Genomic DNA, 13,622 nt, shown 5'->3' on the forward strand with positions numbered 1-13,622 from the left:
AGATCAACGGCCTCAAAATTGACAGGATAAGTTGAGAATGCATTTATAAATGTATAATGTTTGGTATCTAATGGATTATTATATAGTGTCATACTTTTTACACACCCTGTGAGTAAACCGCGTTGATAGAATATAAACGTCACTAGATGGAGCTAAAGCACCCAGAAGCCAAATACTCTTTATTCAAGTAGAGTTCACAATCCATTCACCCAGCTCACACACCGATAAAACGTTTGCTTGCTAAGTGAAAGACAGAACAAGATTTATATGCTGTACCTATCATTTACCACCGATCATGCCAAACTCATATTTTAACACTGAGGAAGCAGTTTGTGCAAGATCCTTTCTATATCATCATGAAAGTACTGTCTTGTGCAAAACAGGGCTCATGAAGAAATTCATTTCTTAAGGGAGAACTTTTCTGGCTCATACAGATTCCTAACCTCAGCCTGGAGAGCCAGCTACAGGCCTTACAGACCAAACATCAGAATCTGTCTAAAATAAAACTCTTGTGGCACAATGTACCATACAAACAACAATCCTGTTGACGTTATGAATCTGTGCGAAAATAACAGGGATCTTAATTCCTCCAAAACTAGTTACAACATCCTGTCGAGTGAGTCAACTCGTGTTTTTTTTTTTTTTTTTTTTTCATGAGGCAGTTTCACCCGTCAGTAAATTATTTCATCACTGTGTTTCATTTTTGCAGCAGTTCAGCTCTTACCTCAATTAACATAACTTTTGTCCACTATCTTGTGATGAAGTTTTGCTTCCTAACTCCGTAACTGAACTTAGTTTACTTTAATTTCCTTGATTTTCACGTTTTCCTAGAATCATTTTCAAAAGTTAAATACGTTTAAATAAAACGGCTGTGGCTGATAATGGACTGTTCTCCAATGTTTAGACGTCAAGAAAACTGGACTTCATGAGCACAATAACTGGAATTTTAAAAAAGCAAGATAATTGTAACACACACCACATACACAATATGAACACAGAGTAAATATGGACATTCGTTTAATCTAAAAGATCACCAATATATTATGTAGCCAAGATAAAAACATAATAAATATGTAAATGAAAAAGAAAACTGGAAATGTAGTCGCAATAAAGACTTGATCAAAAATGAATGAATGTCGTTCGAATAATGAATTAATTATCAACAAATACGATAGAAAGTATGTCACCAGTTATTCATTATTTTACCCCCGTTTCATTCACAAAACAGCTCTTCTCAGTGAATGCTTCTCTAAGGACCGCCTCCTCGTCAGAAACTACAATCCCATGATCCCTTGCAACTTTGGCAGCTTTTCTTGTCGACGTGGGAAGGGAGGGATTCGGACACAAACAAATGTCCACGGGTCCGTGTCGGGGCCGCGTCGCCGAAAACCGTGACATGACAGCTGGTTTAGGTAGATAACTCCATGACATTTGAACGATGTGGCTCAAACCCGAAGAGATTCTGCTGAAAAACGCCTTCAAATTGTGGGTCACCGAGAATGATAACGAGTATTTCGTCCTGCAGCGGAGACGAGGCTACGGGGAAGGTGGCGGCGGGTTGACAGGTAACGTTGGCGGTCGTGCTGCCGTCCCCTCGGGCTTTTAGCCTTTAGCCTTTAGCCTTTAGCCTCTCTGGTTTCACTGAACCGTGTACATACACACACAGCAAGTCCTGGGCCACTTACCTCGCCATATGTTTGTTTAGCTTGTGTCTGGTCCACCGCGGAAAGGGCGGCTGCTGCTTTTAGCCCACACGTCCAAAAGCCGCAACAGGTAGAAAAAGAGCCAGATGTTAGAAACATCAGCTGATCAGCTGATCGGCTGGTCGCAGTCTGCAGAGACGCTCTCTTTGACTTGACTGCGTTTCGACACATCGCCTTGCACACATGGCGTTTGTCAGGCTCTGTTACAGCTCAGCCCTGAAAAAGGAGATCACATAGGAGGCAGGTTCTGTCCGACCTGTGATCCAATGTTTAGCTTTTCCAGCTGACAACAGCAAATTCAAAATCGCGAATAATCATACTTTATCTCCTCATGGAAAGCCAAAGCTTTTGAAACTGTCCATCCAGTTTGAGGATATTTGCAGCATCTTCTCCCACAGGACATAAATAAAGCACTTGAATTTGTAATGTCAGTGTATTTGTCAGTATCTGCTCCCTGGGCAATAAATGTGTCACAGACTTTGTGGGGCGCTGAAGCTTAGTGGAGCTGTCACTGAGGATATGCTAAAGCTTTGCCAAAATGAAATGTTGTATCTTTTTTTTTTTTACATTAGGCTTGCAGTTGTTTTGGTTATGTGTTTATGGTTAAATGTACTCACATTTTAAAAGCCAAAAGTAAATATATTGTTGACATTGACAAATTGCTTAAAAGTTTAGTAAATACAAAAGTGATCATTGATTAGTTGTCTGATGATGAACTTATTTAACAATGTAATTATCCATCTTATCACTCCACCCCTCCAAGATGCATGGTAGAGCACCCTAACCCTAACCCTAACCCCATGGTAGAGCAGGCATAACAGCTTTCCCTCTTTTCGTGCTTTAAATGTGAAATATCTGCAAAAACACGTCCTGACTGGCTGACCAGGAGGATATGAGGAAACGATGATTGCTCCACTCCATGGGAATAATTATGTATTAGGTTTTGTTTTTGTTTGATCAAATTCTACTGTCTTCATATCAAAATTTCATATGTATCTATTTTTATTATTTGCACTATTTAATTGTTCTAAGTCCAATTGCCCCGAAAAAAAAACCTGCATGATATTCTTTACAAGCCATTGTCACCTGACAGTATAAAATGCTAATACATGACTAATGACTGCACGGCTTCAGAGTTTCTAACCATATGCCACACTGCAACAGCCTTAAGGTAAAAGATAAGTAATGATATAAATGGTGTTCCAGCTGCAGGCTTTCTGGCTGGTTTAATTATAGTGGTAGTTAAATACTACTTGATGGTACATAGCATGCTACACTTCAAGCCTTCAACACAAGAGCCTCTTGTGTCTGAAATATCTTCTGTTTGTATAAGCTTATCCTCTGCTGCGCAATGTTGTTCCGAACAGATGCGAACATAAATTATGAGAATGCTGTTCTCTTTTTTTTTTTAAGCCCGGAGTAGTTTGCAGCCCACTAGTAGAGCAAGGGGAGCCAATCTATGTTCAGCAGACAGGCCAGTATAAAGCTGATGCAGAGCATGAGAACAGTTTCACTGCGACCTTGTTAATTATTTATGGAGGGAGAAGTTGTACAGGTAACAGATATTGCTAATTTTAGTCGTGTGGCTCCAATATGCGCTTGGGTGGCTCATTCCTTCCCTCTGTCAATGTGACTGTGAAGAGACAGTCTGCAATTTATATTCTGTGATGCTGTCAAACCATCAAAACAGCAGATTAATTCTGATTAATCGGTCATAAAAAATGTTATATTTGTTGATCATCTATGAATCTGATGTTTGTCTTTTCTCTGATGAATGTGGAGCAGGAGTCTTGGTTAAAAAGCAGTGTGCTCTACATTGCAGGCCTCCTTGTGGGAACTCTGGATACTGTGCTGGACTCCACATCCAAAGTTGCTCCCTATCGTATTCTTCACCACACGCCAGACTCACAAGTGTACTGGTCAATAGCATGTGGTATGTCACTGTATTTTCTGACAAATATTTAAAAGGGCCACACAGAAGTAGCACGCAATCTTCATATACTGAAGTTGAACAAATTTCTGTCCGAATCCCAATTAAGCGAGTCTTCTTAGATTCAGGTTTAATTGTGACTTGACAGTAAGTCCCTTCTTTTTAGAGTTTAAAAGCAAAACAAAGAACACGATATTCCAATAATGAAAGCATGTTCCATGTTTGTGTAATTTTTCTCACTCATGACATTGGGTCAGGTGTCACCAAAGAGGAGATTGTCCAGCACTGGGATTGGCTGCAGCAGAACATCATGAGGACACTCTCAGTTTTTGACTCCAGTGAAGACATCACCAGTTTTGTACAGGGCAAGATCAGAGTAAGACCAATAAGAATATCCTTTTTTTAACATACAGCTACATTTTCAACACTATATTTCATAATTAGGGCTGTCTGTGGGGCAGCATAACAAGCTGCAAATATAGATAATAATGTAAAAATATGTTAGACACATTTATAAAAATAACAATGTGATGATGATAATAATCATGATAGTAAAATGGTTATATTGTTCCTATAGAAATATTATTACAACAGCTTTGATGAAAATGATGCATGAGGCAAGTATCACTCTGAATCTGCAGGGTCTAATTGCTGAGGAAGGTAAGACGTCACTGGTGCTGGAGGATGATCCAGAGAAGTTCAGAGAAGCCCTCCTGAGGTTTGAGAAGTGGTTTGAACTGCCACCAGAGGAAAAGCTGGTCACGTATTACTCATGCAGCTATTGGAAAGGCAAAGTGCCCTGCCAGGGCTGGCTCTACCTCAGCACTAATTTTCTGTGCTTCTATTCGTATCTACTGGGAGCTGAGGGTGAGCCAATTTCTTTACTGGTTATTAACATGTCCTGCCTTTCATTCATCTTCATAATGTTGATAACTGGTAACAGAGACAGTTCCGGGCAGTTCCTAATGGTCGCCACAGTGAGCCTTTTCAGTCTGAAAGGAACATTTTTGTTCATTATCAAATAGCTCTTGGTAATGACAGCTCATATGATTGTGAGATAGTCATTATAATGAGCCCCATAGAGGCGACAAACTTATAAAAATAGGGAGGCTAATATTAGTAGTGCTTTTTAATATCATCATAAAGTGTTCTGTTACAGCAATGAAATTCAGGTATTTTAATTATTGAAAAATTGGACATTGCTAGATAAAAACTGAATTATACAATATTCAGAGCGCCTATTTACCCATCCATTCACTTTTACTGTCCTTGTGTCTGTGAGTCTTAATCGCTGCCATAAATTTCCTTCGTTTTCATGACTCTGCAGTGAAACTGGTAATCTCCTGGGATGAGATCTGGAGGCTGGAGAAAACTACTAACGTTATTCTGACTGAGAGCATCCATGTCCTGGCTCATGGGGAGGATCACTATTTCTCTATGCTGCTGCACCTCAATGAAACCTTCGTTATCATGGAACAGCTGGCTGATTATTCCATCAAGCGTCTTTTTGACAAAGAGGCCTTCAAGGGGGAGCCAGCGCTCTCTGACCCCCTACAAATTACCAAGAGGTACGCTCAGTCTGCTACTCTGAGCAGCTTTACAAGATCCTGTCAGGGCTGGTTGTCAAGTGCAAGAATCAGAATACAAACATAAAGTCAGACTTGAGTCACATAACATTTGTGTTTGTTTTAACCTATCTCCAGTGTCAGGTAGGTAACACAACACAACACTGGCGTTATGTTTTAAGAGTAACCTATTGTAGTTGTATACTTACCATTTTTACTACATGTTCAAGCATTTGCTTTGAAATTTAAGTACTAGTACATAATTTGTAATTTTGAAAATATAATTTATCATTATTATATATATATACAATTTAAATCAATATTTAAACTGAGTATTAAAGTATGGCTGGTTGAAGGATGCTCTTTAATGGGATGACACTGTATTCCTTTTTTTACGCCATCCCCAGAGGCCTTGAAGCTCACGCAAAGAGTGCACAGTTCCGGACATTTTTCAGGCTTCCGAAAGAGGAAAACCTGTTAGAGGTGCATGAGAGCTTCCTGTGGGTGCCCTTCAGCCATTTTAACACACTTGGCAAGATCTGTCTTTCTGAGAACTACCTGTGTTTTGCCAGTCAGGATGGAAGCCAATGCCATATCATCATTCCAATGCGAGAGGTGAAGTGGATTTGTGAAAAAAAAAAAGAGCTTATCAATAATACGGACTGCTTCTTGTATGCTGATGAATAGCAGAAAATTTCAAAAGCAACCGTCTGCTCTGCCAACTTTTCTTTCTACTAGATTGTTAGTGTTGAAAAGCCCGACTCCAGCAGCAGGGCGTTAACAGTGTGTGTGCGTGGCAAGAGGGCACTGCGTTTCTCTGAGGTGCGTGACTACCAGCGACTTGCCAACACAATTCGCAGCAGGTGTGGCATTAGTGCCAGTCCTCAGCACTCGGCTTCAACAGAGGTAACATGTTTTAAGTGAACCTTATTCATACCATTTTAGTCTTTATGTTATCTTTGCTGTTTATTCTTCTATAGGCACTCTTGTGGTTTCTTACAATGAAAAATGTCTTTATCTCCAAGGCCATACGAGGCGAATGCCAGTCCCTCATCAACCACTTCGAGGACAATCCAGAGGATGTAACTCTGATGGTCGGACAGAAAGACAGCAGTAAGGCTGTCAGCACAGAAGCTCTCATGACTGTTTTCCACCCCCAGGATGTTGAAAACCTTGACCCCAAAATGGTAAATACCAATGTTCTTTTCAAACCCAGCATCCTCTCTTCAGCAGCATTTTGTAGAAAACACTGCTGTCACAGATAAAGTGTTACTGGACTTGTTTCGTGTAATTGTAACGGGCCATTATATATTTATGGGCTGCAGGACGGGGATGTGTATGGGTGGCTCTCCAATTAAGTCAGTGGTGGACATGAAGCTGAAATACGTGTTGCAGAGCATTTTCAGTAACAGCTCAATCTGTGTGTTGGACAGCTGAAAGAAAAGATGAAGGAGCAGTCTTGGAACATTCATTTCTCTGAATATGGACGAGGCACAAGCATGTTCTTCACCAGGAAGACACGAGACCTGATTGTTCGGGGTGTTCCTGAGGCGTTGAGGGGAGAGCTGTGGATGCTTTTTTCAGGTATTAACACATCTTATGTGGATTTTTTCATGTTGTGCACAGTCATAAATGATACGCAGGGAAAGTGATTTGTTTTTCTAGTGTCATGTATTTGAGTGCTCACGCAACATAAATAATTAAGTTAAAATGTTTGTGTGAGCTCATTGCTGCATCTGTTTTTAGACTGACAGTGTTTGCCTCTGCAGGAGCTGTGAACGACATGGCCACTCACCCCGGCTATTACACTGAGCTGGTTGAACAGTCTCTGGGCACAAGCACTCTGGCTACAGATGAGATAGAAAGAGACTTGCACCGCTCTCTGCCAGAGCATCCTGCATTTCAGAGTGACACAGGAATCTCAGCTCTGCGCCGAGTCCTTACAGCCTATGCCTACAGGAACCCAAAAATTGGATACTGTCAGGTAGTGGTATTGATGAGTTCTTTAGCAAGAAAAGTCCTAATTGACAGTTTTTAAAGGCTGCAAGTAAAATGCAGGGAGGGTCATCCTAATCACAGAAAATGTGAATCTGGAAAACATGCTCACAAAGCCACAATTACTACCAAGGTGATTGGTGATTTATATGAATGTATCAATTAATAAACTTTATTATATTTAACTATCCTTTATTATGGTTTATTATTCTTTATTAGCCCTTTGTGATTTTGACAATAACGGATAAGGTGATGGTTATGATCCAGACTTGAAACCCCTTTCTCCTTGTCTCAGACATTTTGTAACATTGTGCAGCAAGCCTGAAAAGCAGAGGCTATTTTTAAGAAAGGCCAAGAGCTTTGAAAAAGCGGCTGCAGTGTTTTAGAAAAAGCCGCAGATGATCTAAAACCATTAAAATTATTTTCAAAATGGAGCTGACAAATTCAAATGGTACACATACATCTTTATACTGGCCTCTTTTTTGCAGGTAATCTTACAAGTCGAAATTATGTAATTTTTGACAGTGTCTTTTACTCCTGCTCAGGCCATGAACATTCTCACCTCCGTTCTCCTGCTCTACGCAAAAGAAGAAGAGGCCTTCTGGCTCTTAGTGGCCGTCTGTGAGAGGATGCTACCGGATTACTTTAACCGTCGAATTATTGGTGAGAAGGGAAATAAAGAATGCAGTTCTGAAAAAATGTTTCTGCTGGTAATTGGGGGCATAGAATAATCTCTTCAATCATTTAAAGAACTAATTTAAATACTTGAGTTTTGTGTCTTACACCTTTCTTGTGTCCACGCATTCCCTATTTTATTTATTTATTTATTTATTACTGTGTTTATGTCCAACTTTTTTCAGGTGCACTGGTTGACCAGGCAGTGTTCGAGGATCTGATTCGAGAAAACCTCCCCCAGTTGGTGGAGCACATGACAGACCTGAGTTTCTTCTCATCCGTGTCCTTGTCCTGGTTTCTCACTCTTTTCATCAGTGTCCTGCCTATAGAGAGTGCTGTCAATGTGGTCGATTGCTTTTTCTATGACGGCATAAAAGCAATTCTGCAGCTCGGCCTAGCTGTGCTGGACTACAACATGGAGGCTCTGATCAGCTGCCATGATGACGCAGAGGCTGTCACCATCCTCAACAAGTCAGTCAACAAAAGCAGAGCAGGATTGACATATTTAAAACATTATTACCCTTCAAGTTAATGTACCTCTATCTCTAATATCTATAATGGGATTTGTTTTGGTTTTTTGTTTTTTTGTTTTTTTTAGATTCTTTGACAGTGTGACAAATAAAGACAGTCCATTGCCTCCAACAGTGCAACAAGCCTCAGTGGGCAATAATGATAAAGCATCTCACTTGAATGTAGACATCAGTGAACTGATCCGAGAGGCCTATGAGGTATTGAAAAATATTCCAGTATCAGTTTCAGTCTCTGATTTTACTGTGGTGGGTGATTTCATTCCTTTCTGTATTAATAGAAATATGGAAACATTCGTTTAGAGGAAGTTGAGAGTTCACGGAAGAGAAACAAACTGTGTGTGATACAGACACTGGAGGATACAACCAAACAAAATGTTGTAAGTGACCGTCAATTTTAAAGTCATTTGTGTAATTGCATTCTTACTGTGACATTAAAGATTAATTTAAAATTATTTTCAGATTCGGGTGGTGTCCCAAGAAGTGAAATTCAATGCCTCGCACCTCGATGAGCTTTATAATTTGTTCAAAGTAAGTAAAAAATATAATACAGTATCGTCAGTGGCATTGTCCAAAAATGACAGGAGCACTAATGGGGGGAAAAAAAGAACATATTTCAATTAGTTTTGTTTGTTCGTTCAGAGGCAGCATTTCCGCTCCTGCTATTGGACAATGCAGAGTCCAGCTCTCCTCCATCATGACCCCAGCCTGGCCTATTTGGAACAATACCAGTTGGGTTTTCAACAGTTCAGTGTGCTCTTCACCCTACTGGAGCCCTGGACTTTCTGCGCCACCAAGAGCACCCTCTCTCTCTGGGTCTTCCGTCTGATAGATGAAAACCAAGATGGTCTCATTAACTTCAAAGAGTTCTGCTGTGCCCTTGGTAATTTCACTTACTCTCTGCTCTCCACTAACATCTGTGAACATCACTGCCCTCACAACTGTAACAGGATATTTCTTCTCCTACAGATACTTTGTACTATGGATCTTTCACAAATAAGCTGAAATTCCTCTTCAAGTTGCACCTGCCCCCAGGTGAGTGACAAACGTGATGAGACCAGCAGCAGCAAATTGAAATTGAACTTAAATTTAATATTTTTTTTTTTTTTAAACATTTTCATTTCACTACTTTAACCTCTAACCTGTTAGTGACATCCGTCTCTTGTGAACTACAAAACAGGAATGTGTAAGTGTGTGTAGCTTCAACCTCTGACCCATTTCCTTCGCAGTTATCGACAGTGATGGTCGACTTGCCAGTTCAAAGTTCAAGTAAAGCAAATGCTTTCATTGAAGATCCTGTACGGTCTCCAGTTTTTATCTTAGACTGTCACATGAGAGCTATAACATGACAGCAGCAGACATACAGAGGCAGCCTCAAGTAAAAACCAAGGTCAGACACTTACATCAGTCAGTGTTTCTGACCTGAAAATATATGGGCTGTCATTTCAGTAATCCAGTCCATAACTCTGTTGTGTTTGTCGAGTGAGGACACCGCCTTGGGGAAGACAATGTCCTTGAACGTGTCTCTTCTCTGCATGATGTGGCAGTCCATGCTCAAGGGCAAGGATAAGACTAGTTAGCTCTGGCTGAGAGACCTTTGCCATGGCAATGATGGGTGTTAGCTGTGAGGGCATTTTGCAGTGGGCTATATTCACCACAGACGATCTGAGATGTGGAAGAGCACTCAAATTACAGCTGACAGCTTAGCACCAGAATATAACTGAGTCACCGTTTGTGATGTGTCGAGCCAGTGAACAAGCATAGAATCTTGTTCTATGTATAACAGGGAGTGCATGTTGATTCAGCACCAAGGACAGGTCCCATCTGGGTGTCATAGTCCAAATAAGATGGCAGACGCTGCCCCAGAGTAATGTCAGCCCTAACGTTGGATTTTTACTCCTGCGCTGAGAAGTCATTCTGTACCTACAGATTGATGAAAATCACCATATTTGAGGACAAAATCCTGCCATCCTTGGACAGACACCTACATGTGTCCAGCACTGATTAGTGCCAAGTTTGTTTGAAATTAAAAGGAAATGCCTTTGCAAATTTCCAATATTCTTTCTTCTGTACTTTTTTAATGTAAGTGAGTCCTTTGCCATTCTAACATCTTCCCCAAAGTCTCTTGAGTTTTAGGGCTGAAAAACGTAACCAAAACCCTCAAACACTTAGCTGATTCCACAGAAAAGAGTCCTCAGCCCTCAGGGGCGGAGTGAGAGCCCACATCAAAGAGTATGAGTGTGTAAGGGGAGCAACTGGAAGAGGGCCAAACACTGCATTCATCAAAGAAATGAAATCAGTGGCTATTTACGGCAGAGAGTCTGCAAATCTCTTAGCCCAAACACACACCGTGGTCAGACTCTGCTATCACATGAAGCAAATGTAATGAAACTGCAGGCTTGTGAGAATAACTCTTTAATCCAGGCATGTCGAATACCATTCATGCGTGCACACACAGTCAGTATTGGGGGTTGGAGTGCTGAGGTATTGTACATCCTCAATAATGGTAGAGTGAGGAATTAAAAAGATACAGATAGAAATCAGATTTTACCACAAAAAACTTTTTTTCCAAAATGATTTTCTCTGCATAGAATATGTATGAATATATCTTCATATAAATGCAATAATGCTGTGCATAACAAGGAGTTACTAGTTTATTAGCCTCTGTAATGCGTGGAAGTTAATAAAAATGTTAACGCCTCAATATAACACCTCTGCTAACTGCAGTATAACCCAAAAATCATGTTGGATCAAAAAAAGATAAAAAGTCCACATTATAACCTTCACAGGTACGCTCTGCTGCTGCAACAGCAGATAAATAAGATAATAAACTGATAACTCTCTGTACATGCTCATCTGTGTTTACTTTAATCCAATTCTTTAACCAATTGAATTTGCATTATTCATGTGGATTCTCCATCACCTGCCTCTTGGTGTTTCATCTCAGTGTGCTCACAGACAGCATCTTCCAGCTTTTACAGGTAGTCCTTTGCACTCAAAGGAACAAAGAATCCAGCACTTTATTCCAGTGACTGAAGACTCTTCTCATTTGAGTAGACTGACTGGTTAGCCTCTTTACTCTTTTCTCTTAAAACTCAAATTTTCCAATTTCACCTTTCCCCTTTTCCACTTAAATGTAGTGAAAATTACTTTTTGAGTGCATGTTTTCTTCTGAAGGCTTTTCATTTTACAGCTTGGTCACACTTTGCTTCTCCTTTTTAGCGTTTGATCTTCCAGAAGACGGAGTGATAAGGAAGAGCCCTGAAAGAGGTATTATTACACCTGAATCTAAGAAAATTACTGAGTTGTTTTAATTTAGTGTGATTACAGTTTTCATATAAAACTGGCAGGTAGAGGAAAGGTGGACCTGCAGGCCTACCTGAAACAATGGCAAAATGAGATCCTTAAGAAAGAGGAAACTATTAAGGACCTACCGCGTATCAACCAGGTGGGCTAATCTGTGTTATATTTACCGACTGAAGTGGGGGAAAAAAAGATAGAACTTGTCGAGATTATATGAACACATGCTTATTTTTTTTCTGTCCCAGACTCAGTTCATCCAGTTCTCCAAGACCTTGTACAATATTTTTCATGGCGATCCAGAAGAAGAATCTCTGTATCGAGCTGTGGCCCATGTGACCAGCCTCCTCCTGAGGATGGAGGAGGTGGGAAGGAGGCTGCAGGAGCCAAGCAGCCCGCCTGACTTTGCAAAGCTCGCCAGCCCCTCTGCTGCAGAGGAGTCTTCAACTGAAGAAGCCTCTAGCACCCCAGAGAGCTCTGACACCTCCAGCTCCCACAACATTCAGGACACAGGTCCTGACATCCCAGAGGTGCAGTGGTCATTTTCGTTCGAGCAGGTCCTGGCTTCACTTCTCAATGAGCCGGCAATAGTTAGCTTCTTTGAAAGGCCAGTTGACATTCAGACCAAACTGGGGCAAGCTAAGGTTGCCCAGCTAAAACTAAAGGCAAATAAGTGAAATGATACACTTGAGAATTGATACTTTCTCCTGATCCAAATCTAGATGTCACCATGAATTTTCACTTCTCCTGGATAGGACTATTGGTTTTGATGAGGGTGGCAGTCAGATTGCTAGTGAGGTGGTCTCATAAATGAAGAGGAGGCAAAATCTATGATGCTGTGTGTGTGTGTGTGTGTGTGTGTGGGTGTGTGGCTTGGATGAGGCACAGCATCTTAAAGACATTTAAAATACTATTGTAAGAGTCCACTGACAAACACCTTCAGTGCATTTTTATGATGATCATCATTGCTGAGGCATTGTAGGTTAATGTTCCTCAACTCTAATTATGCATTTTCAAACTCAATGATGAAATTCATTCTCATGTAGCCTCATATTCACCGCATTTAAACTGTTGTTTAAAATATTGTTCCTCCTATATACCATGGAGCAGAGATGCTATAGTTTTCTATTGTACCAGGGCCATGTATTCAGATTCATGCCAGGAGACTTTGTCCTTCCTGCTGTCTCTGATTTTATGCTGAAGTCCACTTCCGTACCAAATAACTTAGACAAGGTGGCTGAGAGTCTATCTGGATATTTGGTGTATATTTCAGATAACTAGTCACTGCTGTAAATTGAAACACTCTGTAAATGCTAACTTGTCCTCAGATTTCAGTCTATGCTGTAAATGTCAGATTTATTGTGAGAAACACCAGCTTTTCCTCTGATACAGACACTGAATAAACTGACAAAGTGAGTGAGGTCAGGCCGTAATGTTGTTCTCGGAAGCCATAGACCGATTTTAGAGAGCTGAGTGAAGAGGGATTGAAGGCAGATACATCTGATCGAGAGCATAGAAGATTCAATTATGGCATAATGCATTTGCAATAACATGCGAGAATGCCATACCACCACAGCACACTCATCTGTCTCTGTCCTCCAACGGCAGCACACACAGCAACATTATAATAGCACCGCTTAAAGCGTATCAGACTTGAAACTATGACCTGTCGTGGTAACTTAGTATGAACACCACACTGCTGCAGAGAGTCCACCTGTGTCGTCCTCTGAAATTATCTAGGATATGTGCTGTGTTCTTCACAGTGCAACGTATAGATCTACTGTTTGCTTCTGTCTGTCTTACTGTAAATGTAAGATGTTATGCTCTAGTGCAGGTGTACATAGATGTCAGCTCAATGGTCGTTTGATTATTGTATCTATGAAGCTTCTATTGAAAATGTGTATATATACATATATATATACACACA

At 40.6% G+C, this 13,622-nt stretch overlaps 1 protein-coding gene across 1 annotated transcript; it reads left to right on the top strand.

Moving 5' to 3' along the window:
- Positions 1-1,438: 1,438 nt before the first annotated feature.
- On the top strand, positions 1,439-12,372 carry tbc1d8b (TBC1 domain family member 8B). Its single transcript, XM_029518639.1, has 21 exons — positions 1,439-1,565; positions 3,526-3,636; positions 3,891-4,009; positions 4,275-4,500; positions 4,961-5,201; positions 5,606-5,813; positions 5,937-6,104; positions 6,224-6,385; positions 6,632-6,782; positions 6,968-7,182; positions 7,739-7,856; positions 8,054-8,339; positions 8,467-8,596; positions 8,677-8,775; positions 8,858-8,926; positions 9,038-9,278; positions 9,365-9,430; positions 11,368-11,460; positions 11,618-11,665; positions 11,746-11,843; positions 11,944-12,372. Exons 1-21 carry the CDS (start codon positions 1,439-1,441, stop codon positions 12,370-12,372), a joined length of 3,405 nt encoding a protein of 1,134 aa, XP_029374499.1.
- The last annotated feature ends 1,250 nt before the right edge of the window (positions 12,373-13,622 follow it).

This window comes from Echeneis naucrates, chromosome 14 (assembly GCF_900963305.1).
Source record: "Echeneis naucrates chromosome 14, fEcheNa1.1, whole genome shotgun sequence".
Lineage (NCBI taxonomy): Eukaryota > Metazoa > Chordata > Actinopteri > Carangiformes > Echeneidae > Echeneis > Echeneis naucrates.

Bases quoted from the DNA above. Each gene is read 5' to 3' on its own strand.
- tbc1d8b (XM_029518639.1), top strand. From the start codon at position 1,439: ATGTGGCTCAAACCCGAAGAGATTCTGCTGAAAAACGCCTTCAAATTG. The intron at 6,386-6,631 runs GTAAATACCAAT...TGTGTTGGACAG, and splicing joins AAAACCTTGACCCCAAAATG to CTGAAAGAAAAGATGAAGGA. The intron at 9,431-11,367 runs GTGAGTGACAAA...AGCATCTTCCAG, and splicing joins CAAGTTGCACCTGCCCCCAG to CTTTTACAGGTAGTCCTTTG.